General features: G+C 32.3%; 1 protein-coding gene and 1 long non-coding RNA gene across 2 annotated transcripts; one reads left to right on the forward strand and one right to left on the reverse strand.

The window, feature by feature from the left end:
- Positions 1-11,604: 11,604 nt before the first annotated feature.
- Positions 11,605-17,814, reverse strand: LOC111714329 (uncharacterized). Its single transcript, XR_002767935.1, has 4 exons — positions 17,672-17,814; positions 16,624-16,724; positions 13,231-13,320; positions 11,605-12,054 (listed from the first exon to the last, which is right to left on the reverse strand). It is a non-coding gene; the product is annotated as an uncharacterized LOC111714329 (long non-coding RNA).
- A 1,721-nt stretch (positions 17,815-19,535) lies between these two features.
- On the forward strand, positions 19,536-20,003 carry LOC111714330 (protein piccolo-like). The gene has a single exon (XM_023489412.1). It carries the CDS (start codon positions 19,536-19,538, stop codon positions 20,001-20,003), a length of 468 nt encoding a protein of 155 aa, XP_023345180.1.
- The last annotated feature ends 1,878 nt before the right edge of the window (positions 20,004-21,881 follow it).

A 21,881-nucleotide genomic window follows, 5' to 3' on the forward strand; every position in this document is an offset into this window, starting at 1 on the left:
CTTCATATTTTTTCAAATGATAAAAAGCAGGTGTGTTGTATTATATACTAATATATCCTAATAAATTTGCCGGCATGTTTGTCAATGTTTAAAACGAAAATAAAAAACATGTTTTTATATAATTAGCTTAATATCTATCTACTGCGTAATGCAAAACATTTTATCAATATTTACGATAATTTCCACAATAAGATCTAATTAATTCAACAAACTGTCAACACAACCAATCATTATAAATAGCAATTTTCTGATATAATTTTATAATTTGTAGCTTTAACAATATCACTTTTGTGCAGGTTTAGGATCCATCTCATTTCGATGCGGATATATTCGCACCGGCACGGATCTAGGTCATGAACATTTTTAACAAAAGAAAAATTTTCAAATTGTCTTTTCCTTTTTTTGTAATTTTTATGCTAATACTTGATAAACCATTTAGGGAGAAGGAAAGTTTTCAAAATATCTCTTTTTTCAACGGTTCAGATTTGGGGTTTGCGCTGGTTGATATTTTTCCCCTTGGAGCCGATCCGTGGATCCACATATTTTTGCAGTTCCGACGGAAAAATATATGGATCCGGATCCGTGGATCAACATATTTTTGCAGAGTTCCAACGGAAAAATATATGGATCCGGATCTGTGGATCCACATATTTTTGCAGAGTTCCAACGGAAAAATGACTCTTGGTCAGAGAAAAATTTAAAGGGTAGCGTTGTAAATAGGATTGAAACCTGTATATGGAGAAATTACTTCTACAGTCCCTTTAAAGGAAGAGTTTGCCAAAGAAAAAAGACATAAAACTAAAATATATCTTATAGAAAATTAAGTCTTCTTTCATGATTAGAAGGCATAAGGTAATTATCATATGTCTACAGCCAGCACACATTTTTTTCTGAAAACACTCATGGGTCCACTACATACCCAAATCATTAGACGCGCTGGTACAAGTAAATGTTGCATGATTACACTAGACGGTAAATCCTTATGCTGGTTCGGATTATGCAACAGTTGAACACGAGTGACCTGTATATTAGTGTTCTTCTGACTGTTCATAATTGTGAATTTTTTCTTTAACAAAACAATGATTTTAGGTGTTTCCCTGGATCATTTACGAGTACTACAGTTTAAATGTCTTTCCGGTTTATATAATTTCCTGTTTATATTAGTTTCCGGTTTATATAATTTCCTGTTTATATTAGTTTCTGGTTTATATAATTTCCTGTTTATATTAGTTTCTGGTTTATATAATTTCCTGTTTATATTAGTTTCCGGATTATATAATTTCCTGTTTATATTAGTTTCCGGTTTATATAATTTCAGGATAGAAAAATTATTTTGTGGTAGCTTGTGTCCCATCTGTATTTTTTCTTTTTTTAGAAGGAATAGAGTCGCTTCAACCAAGGATGTATGGCAAGGAAAGTCATTTCAGAAGTGTACACATCTTTAGTACTGCAGTGTACTGTCTCTGGGCGCTAATGTAAACACAAGACGGATGTCGAAGCCTGACATGGGATCCATCATTTACATAAAAAATCAATGAAATATTCTGGTCATAGAAAATTATTATGTGAATTATCAAAATTATCAAAATTTAATGCTTTTAACCTCCTCGAATACTAAACGAACACAAATGCATCTATTATTGTTTACAAAGTCCGCCCAGAGAGAACTGGAGTTCAATATGTACACAGAGTATACTTTGACTTTCCTTGCCTTACATTCTTAGCTTCAACAAACTCTGCTTTGTTAATCCCTATCCTATATCTTTACAACCTGCAATGTCATTTTTTCAAACTTTGAGTTCTTTTAGTCTTTATCTTTGCAACCCAAAGACCTTAGTTAACTATAGATTTCTGTTAGATCAAAAAATCTAAGTTTGAAATATCAAAGGTGTACACCAACAGCTTGCAAAGATATAGCGATTAGAAAATTTAACTTTGTGACTAAAACTTTTTTTTTCTTGCCAGGTATAAATAATCACTTGGAAAAATATTTAACAAATCTTTGGTTAATGCGTCCTGTTCTTGTGCCCCAACGCATTTTTTATTGTTATTAAATACCTTTTAAACCTTTTATCTTTTGGTTTTACTTTTAATCCTTTTTGCAAAGAATCTGGCTTTACACACTTTTGTGGGCCTTATAAAAAAGCATAACTAGCTATTCTTAATACATATTTTACAGTTTTTTGGGACTTACTGTATAACATATTACATATTTCTAGAAAGTGTGTTAATAATATGAAACTGCGTAAATATAATGCAAAGATGTACTTAACGGGATTTATGTTTATATTTCAACCTCTTCTAACTTCCTTCAGGGGAGAGAATAGAAAATATTCCTTCAGGGGGAAATAGAAAAATTCCTTCAGGGGAGAATAAAAAATATTCCTCCAGGGGAGAATAAAAAATATTCCTTCAGGGGGGAATAGAAAATATTCCTTCAGAGGGGAATAGAAAATATTAATTCAGTGGGGAATAGAAAATATTCCTCCAGGGGGAAATAGAAAATATTCCTCCAGGGGGAATAGAAAATATTCCTCCAGGGGGAAATAGAAAATATTCCTTCAGGGGGAGAATAGAAAATAATAATTCAGGGGGAAAAGAAAATATTCCTCCAGGGGGAAATAGAAAATATTCCTCCAGGGGAGAATAGAAAATATTCCTGCAGGGGGAAATAGAAAATATTCCTCCAGGGGGAAATAGAAAATATTCCTCCAGGGGGAAATAGAAAAACAAAAATCTTACAACTTTCAGATTCTTAAAATAACAAACGGGTCTTTACAATTTTCCATTCATCTTTATAAAATCCATATTTGTCAGTAAAACTAACTGAAACGAAGTGCATCCTGTCATATTTTAATCTCTTTTTCAAAATCCGTCAAAAAATGCAAAATACTATAGGCTTGACAGAAGGACTGAAAGTAAAAGATCAAGGTTGAGTGGAATAATGAAACATGGTTACACACAAACTATATTTATAGGTTTAAGTATATAAACTGATGATCAAATGATTGATTAACTCTTCTTCAACACAACATTTGCCCACAGCAGCAAATGTATATTTCATTGAACTTCTCCTATTCATTGCTTCGTGCATACTGATGAGTTTTGGGGTATAAAATATATAGAAATGCAGTTTTGCTCCTTTCTTTAGCATCGATCCTCCCCCCACTCCGCCCTTCAATGGTAATCTTGATATCTACCAGATAAAAAAGGGTTCAATACCCTTGCAGGTCTATACTGTAATTAACGTTATATACTCAGGCTGCACCCATACTAAGGGTTTAATATCCTCTTGGCTTTCAGTTAGATTGTTTGGCTTTATTCTTTGATTGGATTGTTTGACTTTATTTTTAGATTGGATTGTTTGGATTTATTTCCTCTGCTTGGGAGCATTGAAATGTACAGTACGATACACAAGTTAAGAACCCTTTGGATTGGGTTCACAATACATCTGTAGTAAATGCCGTTTTCTTAAAACTTTGTTCCAAACTGTATCAGTCCATGTACAACCCGTCCTCCATCAAAGTCAACCAGGACACAATCCACACGGCTACAATCCCATGAATTATCAATGCCACTACCACTGGGCGTGATCCTGTTAGCTATCGGTGTCAATACAGACACTAGCTATTAATCGAGCTCAAAATACCACACAGGGACACAAGCATAGCCATCAACCAAGCTATTAATTGAGCTATAAATGCCACACAAGGACACAAGCGTAGCTATCAAACAAGCTATTAATCGAGCTCTAAATGCCACACAGGGACAATGGGTTCTAAAGTTAGGACTCACTGACCCCGGCCTAGTTGACCGTAAACTGTCTTGCTTTTTTATTGCCGGCTTTAGTTTACGGAGCTTTAAGTTTCTCCAGAATCTGAGTTCGTGTTTGAAATGTGATTTAATTTTTATTTGAATATAAAATTATATTTTCATTTATTTATTTCCCTTTGATATTTTATCTTTAAGTTTGATTAGAAACAGGAATAAAAAATTCCTTTTAATCAAAATATAAATTTTTAATCTAAAGATAGTCAAGAATAAACCTAATAATTTAATAGTTATATGATATAAAGGGATAAAACGATTAGAAGAATAATTTTTATTTGGAAATTTTTGGTAAAATTCAGAAAAATTTGTTATCCTTAAACTTGAGTTTGAAAGTTCAGATATGCAGTACACCTATGATGCCAGGTGGGAAAGGGGAGGGGGTGGGGGTGGTAATTCCACCCCTACCTGTATAGTTATTTTTGTTTTAGCTATTCTTTGAGATTTTGGAAGAAAAAAAAAATCACCAAATCTTCGAAAATTTCTCACTAGTATAGTGGAAAGTTTACATCAAAAAATAATTTCTTTGTAAAGTTGAAATTTTAGAATAAGTTTATTACAATAAAAGTTTTCAGATATTGTAAAATTTCTAATAAAATAAATCAGTTCTTCGTTAACGAAATTAAAAGTTAAAAATAGAAACGTGTTCAGAAACCAAGATTTCTAAATTTGCCAAAAATCCTTTTATATTGTGTGTCTGTGTGAGTGTGTGTGTGTTCATTGCCGCACCCGGGTTGAATTCATAATACTTTGGTTTTCACCGAAACTAAAAGGAAAACAGATTTTACAATATTTTAAAGCAAAACTAAAGGAAGGGGGGGAAGGTTGATTGGAGAAAAAACAGTTAAAGACTTTCTTTTAAAGGCAGGAGAAAAAGTTTTTAGATCGTCATTGAAGTCTCATTGTTTGTGGGTAACCCTGTATTTTCTCAGATCTTCAAATCAAAAGGAACTGTAATATTATAATCTCTTTATCTTGGATGATGTATAACTTTAACTATTTGAGCTAGTGTTATAGTCTGATATATCAAATTCTGCAAGATCAGTGTGTAAAGATATAGGGATTTGGAAATTGTATTTTGTATTTAGATTCGCACTGTACAAAGATTAAAATACAGGTGCACATGAAAACTTAGCAGAGCAGTATACAGACCACAAGGGGCTGGTCGAACTCCCCCCCCCCCTCTATAAAAGCGGTTGATGTAGCTTTGAGGACCCCCCTCCCCTGAACAAATTTCTTTTAACCCCCTGATTGAGTCATAAAGGATGAGAAATATCTTCGTGATCTAAGTTGAGTATCAAAGTTAAATTGAATTTTAGGACCAACATTTTATTTTATGAAATATAAAAGTAAAGTTTTGAGTTTTGAAAAATGTTTTAGCCGCAAATTTTAATGAATAAACCGCGAGGTTTCTTTTGATGAGATCCAAATATTTGTGTAGATTTTAATTATTTTACATCAGAGAATTACAAAAACAAACTTTTCCTTTATATAATCAGATTTGTTTTCCTATATTTAATCAGATTTGTTTTCCTAAATCAGATTTGTTTTCCTATGTTTAATCAGATTTGTTTTCCTAAATTAGATTTGTTTTCCTATGTTTAATCAGATTTGTTTTTCTAAATCAGATTTGTTTTCTTATGTTTAATCAGATTTGTTTTCTTATATTTAATCAGATTTGTTTTATTATATTTAATCAGATTTGTTTTCCTATATATAATCAGATTTATTTTCCTATATTTATTCAGATTTTTTCCCCTATATTTATCAGATTTGTTTTCCTATATTTAATCAGATTTGTTTTCCTATATTTTATCAGATTTGTTTTCCTATCTTTATTCAGATTTGTTTTCCTATATTTATCAGATTTGTTTTCCTATATTTTATCAGATTTGTTTTTCTATATTTAATCAGATTTGTTTTCCTATATTTAATCAGATTTGTTTTCCTATCTACTATCAGATTTGTTTTCATATTTAATTAGATTTGTTTTATTGTATTTAATCAGATTTGTTTTTCTATATTTAATCAGATTTGTTTTCCTATATTTAATCAGATTTGTTTTCCTATATTTATCAGATTTGTTTTCCTATATTTAATCAGATTTGTTTTATTATATTTATTCAGATTTGTTTTTCTATATTTAATCAGATTTGTTTTCCTATGTTTAATCAGATTTGTTTTCCTATATTTAATCAGATTTGTTTTCCTATATTTAATCAGATTTGTTTTCCTATATTTAATCAGAATTGTTTCCCTACACATACAGTGAGCGCCAGAAAACATTGGAAGTATCGTCAGATATTTTCTCTTTTATCAAATATTGCTAAGGATATTTCAATTGTTAACTAAACTATTTATAAAAAAAGTGTTCTGAAGATCTCTAAAGATATATCAGTTGACAAAGACGACTTTCATTCTACATTTTTTCAGCCTTGAGTGTATGTTTGTTGAAGCTCCTTAGAAATTTTAAAGATTTAGTAATTACTTCCGGGTAAAGTTAGTATAAAGCTGGAGGTTTAAATGTTTACACAACTTTTATCAAAGTTTTTCAACGAGAGTTTGCTTTAACCCAAGTCTGGACTCTGGGGGGAACAAATTATAAATCAATGTTGTTCAAAGTAAATCCCATCATTATAAATAGTACAAATTCTTGAAAAATTAGTTGTTTATTTCAAGTTTTTTTTTATCTAGAATTATTGCCTATAGAAAAAATCAAAATGTCATAAACATTTTCTAAAATGACAAACAAGACAATCAAGCCAAATCTATTACAGATGTACCATTGTTAATCCGGTGTAGTCATCTTTGCATGGAGAGGGTCACTTATAATCATGTTTACAGTCCCTTTCAGCTTTCTCTAAATTGAAATGCTTTGTTATCTGAAAAATCGAAAAATCTATTATAATTTTGTGTGCACCAAACATCGTTCTAGGCTTGAGTTTATTCAATAAATAATTAATGCATGTGTCTTCTTTTTCAAACTCTTTTTGTATACAAGCATCAAAGGAACTTAATTAATGCGTTAAATAGAAACATGCATAATTAAGAGTAAAGTAAAAATGTTATGGAAAATGCATATTTCATAATTTTATTAACTCATGTAAAATTTTACTCTAGAAGATTTTGCAAAATTAATATTTTTAAAGTAAAAAATTTTTAATCCCAAATTTGCCATTTTTAAAATCTTCAAACCCATACAAACAATAGGCCCCAAAAAAATTTATGCCATAGGTCATTTTCTTCATGCTGAATTCAGGTTTAATATCATTTAAACAAACTAAATGAATTAAATAGCGATAACACTTGTTAGCTGAACCTTCTTCAACCATAATTGAAACACTTTTAATTAAATTATATTGTTTTCGAATCTGCATTTAGCATCAAAGGAACTGGGTATTTGTCACAAACTTAAAATTTCTAACCCTTATATCTTAGCAACTTGATGGCGCAAACCTTTGATATTTCAAACTTAGATTATGTGATCTAGCAGAATGCATAGCTTGAAATATCTAAGGTCTACTGCACTGGGCTGCAAATATATAGGGATAAGAAAATCTGAGTTTGTGGCAAAGACTCAAATCCTTTCCAGGTTTTGTGTGATTTCTAAACAATAAAACGAATAATTAAGAAATCTGAATTGGAAAAATGAAATTGTGTTTTAAATATTCAAGTTTAATTCTGCCCTACCAACTTTTAATTGTCCCAAAAAATGGTTTCTTAAAACAACAATTAAAAGCTAAAGATATGACTTGAAAAAGAGGCACAAAGCGCCATGAAAGCCAAGTAAGAAAAAGTAAATAAAAATATATATTTGACAATTTATCAATTATTGCTTATTGAACAATTCCTTTGCATGTGTATTCTATTTGTATTTTGGAATTGTTTAGTTTATTTCTAATTGGTATAATTATCAATTAGCCGTGCAAACTCAATTACATTGGTTTAGGAAAAAAACATTATAGCAGGGGAAATATAAAAACATTATAGCAGGGGAAATAAAAAAAAAACATTATAGCAGGGGAAATATAAAAACATTATAGCAGGTTAAATATAAAAAAAAGTTATAGCAGGGGAAATATAAAAAAAACACATTATAGCAGGGGAAATTTAAAAACAATATAGCAGGGGAAATATAAAAAACATTAAAGCAGGGGAAATATAAAAAAAAACATTATAGCAGGGGAAAATATAAATATAGGAGGGGAAATATAAAAACATTATAGCAGGGGAAATAAAAAAAAACATTATAGCAGGGGAAATATAAAAACATTATAGCAGGTTAAATATAAAAAAAAGTTATAGCAGGGGAAATATAAAAAAACACATTATAGCAGGGGAAATTTAAAAACAATATAGCAGGGGAAATATCAAAAACATTATAGCAGGGGAAATATAAAAAACATTATAGCAGGGAAAATATAAAAAAAAACATTATAGCAGGGAAATATAAAAAACATTATAGCAAGGGAAATATAAAAAACATTATAGCAGGGGAAATATAAAAAAACATTATAGCAGGGAAATATGAAAAACATTATAGCAAGGGAAATATATAAAACATTATAGCAGGGGAAATATAAAAAAACATTTTAGCAGGGAAAATATAAAAAATTATAGCAGGGGAAATATAAAAAAACATTATAGCAGGGGAAATATAAAAAACATTATAGCAGGGGAAATATAAAAAAACATTAAAGCAAGGGAAATATAAAAAAAACATTATAGCAGGGAAATATAAAAAATAACATTATAGCAGGGGAAATAAAAAAACATTATAGCAGGGGAAATATAAAAAGCATTATTGCAGGGGAAATATAAAAAACATTATAACAGGGGAAATATAAAAAACATTAAAGCAAGGGAAATATAAAAAAAAACATTATAGCAGGGAAAATATAAAAAAAAACATTATAGCAGGGAAATATAAAAAAAACATTTTAGCAGGGAAATATAAAGAAAACATTATAGCGGGCCGGGGAAAATATAAAAAAAAACATTATAGCAGGGGAGAAATATAAAAAATAACATTATAGCAGGGGAAATATAAAAAATTACAGCAGGGGAAAATATAAAAAAGATTATAGCAGGGGAAATATAAAAAATTACAGCAGGGGAAAATATAAAAAAAAAACATTATAGCAGGGGAAATATAAAAAAAAACATTATAGCGAGGGAAATATAAAAAAAAAATATTATAGCAGGGAAATATAAAAAAAGACATTTAGCAGGGAAATATAAGGAAAACAATATAGCAATGGAAAATATAAAAAAAAACATTATAGCAGGGGAAAATATAAATATAGCAAGGGAAATATAAAAAACTAGGCTTAAATCTTCTTTTTAAATTGTGAACATGTTCTTTTTGTTTACATTTTAAAACAAAGAAGAAAAAATTTTTGCGGATTTAAAAAAAAAAATTCGCGGATTTTCAAGAATTTAAATTTTTTTACAAAATTAAAAACCTTTAAAACACATTTTTTTAATTTTTACCATTCGTAAACCTTCCCTGTGGTCACGTGATGTCCCATAAAAAATTTGGGCCCGATCGGTTCAGCCGTTTTGACGTTTATTGGATACAGACAAACAGACAGACAAGCCAAATTTATATATAGATAACACTATAGCATGGGAAAATATACATTATAGCAGGCGAAAATATAAAAAAGCATTAAAACAGGGGAAAATATAAAAAAATTTATAGCAGGGGAAAATATTTAAAAACACATTATAGCATGGGGAAATATAAAAACATTATAGCAGGGGAAAATATGAAAAATTATAGGAGAGGAAAATATTTTTTTAAAATCATTACAACAAGGGAAAAAATAAAAAAGATTATAATTTGAATTCTAAAGGAGGTGGTAGCCATAGATAAATAAAGGAGGTGGTAGCTGTTTGGCCGGTACACTTTTTCTAATTGTTATTTTCCTTATTAACTGTAGTCGAATTTTAAATAAAACTTTTCATTTTGGAAATGAATATAAATAATATGCCAGGGTTTGATTAAGGGCCAAAATCTCCATTTTGAAATTTTTGAAATCAAGAAATGCTTGATTTTACAGTTATAAGATGCATTTCTTTGATATATTTTCGAGAAAAAAATAAGAATTTGTGCGAGTCGATAAAAAAATAATCGACGTTTTTAATTCCAAAAAAAGCTGTCTGTCAAAAGTGTTGGTCTGCTAGAGGAGGGAGAGAACCCCCGACGCCATGAGCCTCCGCTATGCAGACATGAGCCTCCCATTTTATGGCTAGTTCTGAGACCAAGATACAAGATCAGATTTAAAGCGAGTGTCTTGCGCACGCATTTCTGTTGCAGAATAAATCTAGGAACTTGACAGGATTATAATGAGATATTTTATTCTTTTCAGCTAAACATGGACTATTTTAAATTGTGGCTTTTCAATAAAAGTGATCCAAATGAAGGCTCACTTGAAATTACATTTTCTTACAGTCCCTTTAATATGTTTTTATTTGAACCAAATATACAAATATTTTCAGTTTTGTGATTGGCACAAAGTGAGATTTTATAAAATATTAAATTAGATATTTTCATAAACTGTTAAGCCTCCCCTATTGAAAATGTATGCTGCAATTTTCCTATATTTGGCTTTGATAAAAGGGATAAACGTTGATGAAAGCTTGAATTGAGGTTTATTTAGTGAAAATGAAAAAGAAAAGCTTTTTTCTAAATTGTATGATTTCCCGTATTGGCACATTCTTGCTTCTAGTAAAGTGCATTCCTACAGGAAGTGCACTCACCAGTAAAATGCATTGACAAGCGCCTGATCAAAATTTTTCAATATATTGTAAAAAATAAATATGTGTCAAACGATTTATGATTCACACGGATTAAAAATTTCATTTAGCTAGAACCAAATAGATTCTATGTACAATAGATGGTAACGTACAGCAGTACAGCTGAATTTTTACGTCACAAGTGTAAACTTAGTTTTTGTGTCAGACAAAATTATTTATAATGGTGATAATTTTTGGAATAAAGTGTCTATCTTACTGTAAAATAAGTGCAATGTTGTGTTTTTTATTTTCTGTTTTACACTTTTTTATTTAATCTTAAAAAACATGTCAACTAAAGTGAGAAAATTTCGTTCTCCTTGCTTTATCTGGCACGGCATCTGACGTCATGTATAATTGGTCCATTTCTGTGTTGCCACCTATTGTACTTGATAATCTATTTGGTGAGAACTACCCAGCTAGCCAAATTGCGCAAAAAGAGCGCAATTTAAACTTCACCTTTCGCATTTTTAGGAAAAATTTTGCGTAGAGATTTTGGCTCTTTTTACGTCATGAAAGACGTAAAATTGCACACTTAGCTAGGCAAATTTATTGGTTTTATTAGACGTAAACTTTATGTAATAATATTATACAAATTTACGTCGAAAATGCGCATTTTTATTTTCTCAATAAATATGTCGGCTCTCTTTTACCAAAAATTATGATAAATCTAAGCAAATTTGATGTATGCAGATAGGCCATCCATCCCTGGATGGATGGATGGATGCAGTATAAGTATCTCTCACTAAACTGATTCCATTCATCAGGGCATACAGTTTAACAAGTTTCCACATTTATAGATATCGAGATCAAGATTAACGAACGAAATCAACTCATCGGAATAATTTTACCAACATTATTTTGAAATTTAGTTTTGTTTGAAGATAATTTAATTGACATTGCTTTGGAAGTGAATTGTAGAACTCTAATCTTAAACTAAAATAATCCAAATTGGTTGCAAAATATTTTATTAGATACTAAACGAGAACTACTCTGACGGATCTTAAGATTAATTATTTGCAAGTTAACTTTAATTAGCAAACTATCAAACTAAACGAGAAATGCACAACATCTATTTATACATTTCTATTAACTTGGTCACAATTTCACTAGCTGCTGCAGTTGTTAGTTATATAGATTGTTTGAACAACAACACGTGTTGCCTGTTTGTTGGTTTATTAGTTAATATATTTGTGGATCCAAAAATTGCAACAAAAAAAATAGAAATGTATATTTGAAAAGTCCATCTGTGAAATATCATCTATGATTCGTTCTTCAATAACATGTTAATGTTATACTTCATTATATTCAATGCCCCTGTATAAAGCTCAATTGATAGAAACCATTTGTAACTTCATTCTTCTTTTAATTTGTGAATCTGTGAACTCTGAGGTCTACCGGAAGTGCATGAGAGCAAGCCATATATTCCTAATATAATATATGCAATTTAAGCAAAAATTCTCATCTATATTCTGATTTAATCAATATATATCATGAACAGAGAATAAATTTAAACATTACGGCATTGCACTTCTAAATTTTAAACTTACTAAATTATACTTTTTCAAACCCCTCTCTAATCAAAGAGCATTTCCATGTTCAAGTCAGGAGTATACGTACAGTGAAGCGTTTAAATAATTGTTAAATGATTCTTTAGTATGAATATTCTTTAAAACACTGCAACTAATTTGTTCCAAGGGCACAGGTGGCTGATCATCGCGGATTTGATATTGGTGGATTTGCTATTTTATAAGCTGTTTAAAAAGTCCCAATTTATAGCTGACAACCTTTAGGGTATAAATTAAGAAAGGAGAAAGCTAGAGTTTGTTAATCCCTGAATTTCTTAATGAATCTAAATGCAGTGTTTAAAGCAATAGTTAATGTCATTACAATTAGATGTTTGTTTAACAGATAAAAAACGGATATGTGCAATTAACAATACATTTTTACTTCTAAATAATGTCATTTCCATATTAGATTTATTTACGACATGAAAATTTTACGAAAATACCAGTCTGTACTGAACTAGAAATTAAAATAACAAAGACATAATTATTTCAAAGTTTTGTAGAGAAGCTTTTCCTTAAGATAAAAGTAACATCTTTTTCCTCTTAGGGTAAAATTATTTGATAAAATATATTCAGTTTTTTTAACAGATCAAACAAATGTAGTTAATATAAGATTAATGACTGAAGGATATAAAACAAGGTGAAAGTTGAAAGTTAGGAAATGAAACCTTTATTTAATAGAGTTTGTAAATGAGTGGATAATTCAAATCAAACCCAACTAAAACCAATAATTTGATATACATCATGATGGGGGGTATAAATTTTTCTAGGGGGGTGGGAGGGGTAGAGAATCTCCAAATTCAAAAAAATTTATTTCCAAGATTATGGGTTAGTCTTCCCCTTTCATTCCCAAGAGTATCTCTTAATTTTCCCCTTTAATTTCCAAGAGTGTATTTTGGTCTTCCTCTTTCATTCCCAAAAGTATGCCTTGGTCTTTCAAATTCATTCCCAAGAGAACGTCTTGGTCCTCCCCTTTCATTCCCAAAAGTGCTTCTTGACCATTTCTTTTATTCCCAAGATTGTCTTGGTCTCCTACCTTCCATTCCCAGGAGGGCCTCTTAGTCATCCTTTTTCAACCCCACAGCGATCCATTCATCATTGAACATTAAGCTTCAATTATTGCGACCTAAGTATTTATTTCAATGCTAGTTTGTTTATAATTTATGCATTGTACATTAAAAACTTTTATTTAACAATATCCATGCTAAAACCTATTTAAACAAAAATTGTAGACATCCTGAGTCTAAAACTAAAGAATGCGCGAATTTTAAATTCAAGGTTAAAAGTTCTGTAAAATAATGAATAGCTACTTAAATACTAAACTTTCTCTATTTTAAATTTGAAATTCCCGGGAAAATATGAACCAATCAGAGAAAAGAATTATTACGTAACTATTAATGGTAATGAGCTGATTTTTAAATTTTAAATTATTTACGTGACGGAAAACAAAACATATTTCCAGTTACAACCGTATTTTGGGTTTACGTGCAAACATTAATTAATCTAAAACGTGAAATTTATTAAATATATCGTAATTAGTTGAATGCTCCTTACCGCTATGAATGATGATAGGCAAATAGGGATTGGGGGATTTCAAGATTTTAACCCTGTGTTTAAATTTTAACTCGTCGATTTCGGCGAGTTAAATATTTCACCACAGGGTTAAATATTTAACCTCACGGTTAAAGTTCAGGTTTAAATTAAGTCAGAAGTGGCATTTAACCATGAACTTAAAATTTAAGTCAAAACTTTTCGTTCTTTAGTTCTAGTTCTAATCAAATTAAATCAGAGGAAATAAAGTAAACCATGAATTATAAAATAAGGATTTAATATTTGTTTGAAAATTAATAATTTAATAGGTATATATATATATATATATATATATATATATATATATATACCATTTCATCTTCAAGACGATCTTTTTGCTCTTTCTGACTGAAATGTACTGTTGACGTTTAAAGAATCTAGAGCCAAAGGAATTATGTCTTTGCCACAAACTCAAATTTTCTATTACCTCATATCTTTGCAACCTGAGGGTGTGAACCTTTCAGATTTCAATTTTAAATTATTTGATCTCACAGAATTCGTAGTTTGAAATATCTTAGGTCCGCCACATTAGGTTGCAAAATTATAGGAATCAAAAAAATTCCTTTAAACCTTTCCAACTTTTGCATAAATGCCACAATTTAAAATTTATCATTTTTTTTTTATCAGAAAAATCAAGGATTTTATTTTTGCTTGAACGAAGGCCAATGTTGCCAAGCGAGGATGCCCCTTTCTCGTCTCTCGTCAAGTTTCTTGGCAGTCTCTTTATAGGGTTTCTTGGCAGTCTCTTTATAGGGTTTCTTGGCAGTCTCTTTATAGGGTTCTTGGCAGTCTCTTTATAGGGTTCTTGGCAGTCTCTTTATAGGGTTCTTGGCAGTCTCTTTATAGGGTTCTTGGCAGTCTCTTTATAGGGTTCTTGGCAGTCTCTTTATAGGGTTCTTGGCAGTCTCTTTATAGGGTTCTTGGCAGTCTCTTTATAGGGTTCTTGGCAGTCTCTTTATAGGGTTCTTGGCAGTCTCTTTATAGGGTTCTTGGCAGTCTCTTTATAGGGTTGGATCAATTCTTAGTTTGAATTCTTTAGATTCAGGCAGAACAGGAATTCGAACATAAATTATACAAAATTTGAAATGGAACCTATGGATTGCTTTCAACGGCATCAGATGAAAGTTTGGCTTTCATTGCATTTTGAAATTTAATCTGAATTTACGAATCGGAATTCGAGCTGCAAGCTTTAAAAGGACTCAAAAGGACTTACCTTATTTATCTGAAAACGAATTGATTTATAAAATCTTATGATATAAGTGTGTATAACAATTTTCTGTAAGATTACGGAAGTTAAAAGGACATTATACGTAATTACAAATGACTTTCCGTTAAAAACAATAGTACCCTTGAAGCCTATCTGTTTCTTATTATGGAAGATATATCCTCATTATTTAGCTTAATTTCACCATCTTCAATTTACTTTATAGAGACTTAAAATTAAAATAATCAATATTTAAAAAACATGAACGTGGATATCTAATTTATACTTGGTCAGGCAAAGCTTTCAGGGTTGTGCTGTGAACTGGACATGCCGCACTATCAAGAGGGTCACTTGAAATGAGGAAGACGCTACCTTCAAAGAAGTCCGGAAGTAAATTTCCAACGGCCAGTATTTGGATTGTTGTCCAAACCCCGCCGTTGTATATTGGTAACAGTGGAATAAAAGATGTAAAGAGGTTTAGAACAAGATCTTATATTATTCATTAAATGGACTGTTAGGGTTATTTCATTTAAATAGTTTCAATATCTGATTAGCCATGGTACCTTTAAACCTTTTTCGTTGTTTAAAGACCAAATCTATCAATTTCAAATCCTCTTTTCTTCCGTGGATTTGCAAAACACTCATTAAAAAACCCCCAAATAATAATTTCCCGATTTTGATCAAAATTCATTAAAATTATTCAGACAAGCCACTTGTTGCTATACAAGCATATCACTCTTTCATGTTAGGTTACTTCAATTTACGCCAACAGTTCCTTTACTAATGAAAAAAATATCTCTGTTTTTTTTTTAATGAGCTTGGCCATAAATAAAATTGAATATATTAAGTTGTGTGGTGTTTAGGTTAAACATCTAAATCAAGATTGTAAAGTATGGAAACGTACTAAAGTTTCAAGTTTAGGAATTTAAGTTGCCTAAACCCTGATTTAATGTATATTGTCAATATAACCCCCTCCCCCCTCCCACCACATTCTCCCTCTTTAAACCCCCTCACCTCCTCCACACACCCCCTCCCACCACATTCTCCCTCTTTACCCCCTCCTCACCTCCTCCATCCACCCCATCCCTCTTTACCCCCTCCTCGCCTCCTCTACCCAACCCCCATCCACCCCATCCCTCTTTATCCCCACCTCCTCCCTCTTTATCCCCTCCCCCTACTGCCTCTTTATTCCCGGCCCCTCCTTACCTTCAGCCCCCCCCCCTCCCTCCTTTCACTTTGAAGGAAGTTGCACATATTAGACTGCACTCTGCAGTAATAGAATAGTTTACTAAACTTTACAAATTACTTCAAGTTTACTAAAACAACAAAAACACTGTCAAAACACAACGTTGGAATTTGGTTATAAAGAAATTAAAGTGAAGCTGGGTTGGGGGGGATGCCAGGGGTTGTTGCATTATCTTGAAAGCAGCAAAATATCATTCTTATAAGTGTCAATTCTTGAGTTTCCTATCTCTATGATCACTGAAAAATTACTAAGACAGTCTACAATAACGTATTTCATATCTCCATAAAAACAATAATATTAAAAGGCAGTGTCCAATTTTGTGTTTTCTATCCATAAAAACAATATAAAATAACAAATAACAATAAAGTGGTATATCCTGTTTTTCATACCTCCATGAATCTGCCAGATTAGGCAGACAGTTTCCGATCCTGTGTCTTCTATCTCAGTGGTTTTACATTGTTTCGGACATAGTTGATTACGGCTAACAGCACTGCAGTTATATAAATTAGTCTAATATCAAACTACAGGGTGTCCCAATAAACATGGGAATTCAGAGAAAAATACGAAATCGTCTTTTTTTTAAGATTTAGCGTTGAAATGCCTAATTTCAATGGTCAAAATAAAGTTATGTCTGCTAGAGTACATTTTATGTATACGGTAAAAGAATGTTTTCTTATTCTGCTAAACGTTGTATGTTGTTCTGTAACATTTCTGCAACAATATATAGAAATTAAAACATAAACAATCAAATTTTTAACCCCAGCAGACGATTACAGCTTTCCTATAATGTAGGCATCATGACAAACACCACATTTAATCTAAATCGTCACTTAACTCCCATGTTAATTGGAACACTCTGTATATCAAGGTTTCTTACTTCAAGGGTTTATACAATACTATATTTCTTTACTTCTCTTCACTATAAACCGAAAACTGAAAAGTTTTAGATATTTGTTCAGAGAAAAAAGAGCTTTTTTACTATTCATTCTTATAAATCCTTACTCTTAATAATTTTTTAAAACGAACCTAGCTATTGACAATATTTGTATGTATGCCTATAAACGCGCACATAAAGAAAATATGGGCATTTTTAAAACAAAACAAATGAACTTCAGTTGGACAAAAATAAATTTGTATTTAATTAACATTGTGTGATGGAAGACTAAAATACAAAGATAAGCAAAATTATTATTCACAATCTTTTTTCCTTTTTCAGAAAGTAAAATTTTCTTTTGATCAAACGATTGAGGGTCTAATTACATATTTAAAACTCAATTTTGTGGATTTTTTGTAGAACATATTTTCACCTGTTATAAGATTAGACAAACTTAACAATGGTAAACAAGTGGACAATATATTTTACAAAGTCAATAATGAACACTACAAATTTAATTCAAAATGCAGCAGGGGTGTATATCTTATCGAAAAAATCATTACCCCCTTTCTAAAGTCATTGTTGTCCCATTGAAGTTATTAATGTAATGTGATGGTGATAGACCAAACCTATGAAGAGAAAAAAAAGTAGATGTTAGTTCCACATTTATTGAAAATATATTTCGGTCCGGGTTGACCCTCGTCAGTTCTTGAGATTGTTTCTGTCGCAAAGATTAAAAACAAACTCTATAAAATGTTTCAGAAAATTTGTAAAAGTTGTTTCGCTCAACTGGGTAAAAGAAATGATCGTTAAGGGTTATATGATTAAATTTTGGTAAAAAGAAAGAAAAGACTTGCGTTTAGATTTTTAAATGTTTCTCCAAATCATCAAAAATCATTCCCACCATCCCCCCCCCCCCAGGGGTAACTCTGAAAAATATAACCTCTTAAATGCAGAAGCATGATTGAAAGGAACGTAGTCATTAAAAACTTAATTATCTTTAGGTTTTTTTAAAATGATTTTCAAAACAACAAAAAATCAAAAATTAAAATTTGAATTACTTCAGCTAGCTCTGTATTTATAAAGAAAAAAACAAGATTAATTTTTAACGTTTTCCTGGATTTTGTGGTTTTATATTGAAAATATATAGATTTAGCATAATCTTTAAATTAAAAGGAACCCGATATCCGGTTTTGAGAGATTATCTAAACTCTCGCCGAAATATATGATATACAGTTATATCCCTTTTAAAAGGAATTTTAACTTTTATTTGATCATGTAAAGGGGATATCAATACAATAATCACTGAAACCACTCAAAAGTAAATATAAAATCACTCGGATTTTCAAGAATTAAAATTTTTTTTCAAAATTAAAAACCTTTAAAACAAACAGACACCAAATCAGACAGACAGCCAAATTTATATATAGATAAAGTGGTTGGCCTTATATATATTCAAAAGTGGAGACGAAAAAACGTAAATTCCTAGCTAAGATATGGCTTGAACTATTTAACCAATTTGGAAATATTTGCTCAGAAAAAAATATTGATTTCATCTAAAATAGTATCTATAGACACCGCGCCCGCGCGGTTCAAATATGAGACGTGATTTAAACATGGTTGGTTCCACTTGAAATCAAGGTTCAAACTCTTTATATTTTGCTTCAAAACAATTAACAACCATTCTCACATGACCCAAGCGAATATCCACAAGTGAAACAGAAAAATCTGCAAAGAAGTACGAAGACACAAACATTACTAAAGGTCTAATAAAAATCATTGTAACAATTGTTTACATAGTTTATCACTGTTTACCTTCTTAACATTAAATATAAAACTATAAAAGAAGAGTCTTACTAAGCAAATTCAAACAGTGTGATAAACACTTGATTTCTAAGAATGAAATGTTTGCTATAAGGTTTAAAACGATATTTCACATTCTTTAAATCTCTGTACCGGAAACACCACTTTTTCTTTCGTCTTTTTCGGGCACAGTGAACAGTTAAGTTTTCATTACCATATCCAAACATAGTGACAGGCAGTATACTATACAGAATAAGGTTTAGTTGAACCAGGATGAAAGGGCGGTATGTCGGGGAAGAGTTTTATACATCTAGCTGAGGGATTGGGGGATCCCAAGATTACTTTTTTGGCTCTTGGAGCGGTCTCGCAACTTGTTCTTGCGTTAAACACAAATCTATGGGACTTTAACGGGTTTCTATAAGGTGTAACCTGTGTCAGAGGTTCCTTTTGCGGAGGACCCAACAGTAGGAGTTTCTACTGCAGAGAAGTTTGAAGATTTGGCTCCTGCTTTTCGGGAACCAGAACTTGCTGGAGACTCCTCTGTTTTGAGAGGAATCTGCTCTAGAGGTTTCAGCTTGATAGAAACCAATTCTGTGGGTTCATTCCCTAGAAGGTTGTTAACCCATGAAACCTACACTGAGGGCTCCTGATCCTGAGGAATCTGCTCAGGGGTCTCCTGAGTCTGAGGCACCTGATCCTGAGGCACCTGCTCTGGGGGCTTCAGATCCTGAGGAATCTGCTGTGAGGTCTACTGATCCGAAGGAACATACTCTGAGGGGTCCTTATCCTAAGGAACCTGCTCTCAGGGCTCCTGATCATAAGGAACTTGCTCTGAGGGCTCCTGATCATAAGGAACCTACTCTAAGGGCTCCTGATCCTAAGGAACCTTCTCTGGGGGCTCCTGATCCTAAGAAATCTTTTCTGGGGGCTCTTAATCCTTTGAAACTAGCTCTGGGGGCTACTTATCCTGAGGAATCTTCTCTGGGGGTTCCTGATCCCAAAGAACCCGCTCTGGGGGCTCCTGATCCTGAGGAACCTACTCTGGGGCTCCTGATCCTGAGGAACCTGATCTTGGGGCTCTTAATCCTTTGAAACATGCTCTGGGGGCTCCTGACCCTGAGGAACCTGCTCTGAGGACTTCTTCACTACCTACCCTACTCATTGAGACCAAAGCGACAGAAGTGTTTGTATTTATCGGAATTCCTTTGTATAATCTCCACATGGTAACTAAAATCAGGTAGCATTCAGCAGGTTGAACTGCAGCCGGTATAGGACATGTCGATAGGAGCTGTGGGGGGGGGAGTGGAACTGCTCAGGGGTGGAGTAGAACTGAGCAGGGGTGGAGTGCAATTGAGCAGGAGTGGAGTGCAACTGAGCAGGGGAGGGGGGGGGGGAGGTCAGAGTCAGCAAAATTCTACAGGTTACATCCAGCTTTCTTTTAAAGCTGACATTTATTTTTCTTCTACTACTAACAGCCAGTTTTCTTCTACAGTTGACAGCTAGTTTTCTATTTCAGTTGACAGTCAGTTTTCTTCCACAGTTGACACCAGTTTTCTTCTTTAGTTGGCAACCAGTTTTCTTCTATAGCTAACGAGCCAGCTGACATCTAGCTTACTTTTACTGCTTACAGTCAGTTTTCTTCCACATCTGACATATATCTATCTTTGACAGCTGAAAATGATCTGTCAGTGAGCTGTAGTCTTTTCAATCTTGCAATTATCTGTCTTCAACTGACATTCAGCTTTCTTCTACAGCTGACATCTTGATTTTTTCGACAGAATAGAGCCATCTTTCTTTTGCCGCTCGACAGCCAGCGTTTTGTAAATTTGACAACTATCTATCTTTGACAGCTGACAGCCAACTGCAGCTTTGCAGTTTGAGGTTTCTGTCTTTTTCGACTGACGGCTGACAACTGGCTGGTGGTTGAAAATCAAGGTTTAAAAGTAAAACATATCGGCCCACCCGTTCTGTGTTGTGAGTATGCAATGACAGTTTTTACGCAGGCAGTAGTTTACAGGCAGTTCACGCAATATATTGGACCTGTGGCTCGTGATGTTAGTATTAGAGGAGGGTAGGGGGGTTGGAGGGCAGGTAGTAACAGTGTGTTTATATTGCATAACAAAATCATATTCAGTCAGGCTTAAAATGCATTAAAAAATAATCTTGTTATGAGTCCTTGAATAGCTCTTGAAACTTTTTACTATCAAATCAAATCAGTTATTTGCATTAATCCAAGTCGCAGCTATGTTTAAATATCTTTAAGTTCAAACAATACTTCTGTCCTTTTATTTTTATTCCACCAGAACTCCTGTTCATTTTCGGGATTAACTAAATCTTGTTAATCTTGTTCATTTTTATGATCTACTCAAGCAAAGTTGTAAAAAATGGGTTATTTTACCCATTTCCATTGACGTAGTTCGAATTTTACGTTAATTGTTGAATTTATAAAAAAAAAAATTATGTGCTCAGTTTCCCGGGATCAACTTGCCCAGCGACCCTAGGCCTGAACTACGATCAAGAGTCGGAAACTTGAGTCAGGAATCAGTTTGAAACCAGGATTAGGGGTTCAGATGTTGATTTACGGGGTTCGGAGAGTAACAGAGAAGTTCAGATATGATACGCGGGGGTTCATGGCAGCTAAACATCCCCTTCCTCGTACCACATAAACATATTAACCCGAAAAATGAAACTCTGTTTACATACAAAACAGAGGTTTTGTTACTCTTTACTATTTCTCAAATATGTGTTTTCGTGTCAAGAATAAATGGAAGGGGCTGAGCAATGCCCGACACTCAATGCAAAGATGGCAATGCCCGACACTCAATGCAAAGATGGCAATGCCCGACACTCAATGCAAAGATGACAATGCCCGACACTCAATGCAAAGATGGCAATACCCGACACTCAATGCAAAGATGGCAATGCCCGACACTCAATGCAAAGATGGCAATACCCGTTTTACTATAGGCT

The sequence above is a fragment of the Eurytemora carolleeae genome, unplaced genomic scaffold (genome assembly GCF_000591075.1).
Source record: "Eurytemora carolleeae unplaced genomic scaffold, Eaff_2.0 scaffold1541, whole genome shotgun sequence".
Taxonomy (NCBI): Eukaryota; Metazoa; Arthropoda; class Copepoda; order Calanoida; family Temoridae; genus Eurytemora; species Eurytemora carolleeae.

Coding starts and splice junctions, on each gene's coding strand:
- LOC111714330 (XM_023489412.1), top strand. CDS start 19,536: ATGAAACCTACACTGAGGGCTCCTGATCCTGAGGAATCTGCTCAGGGG.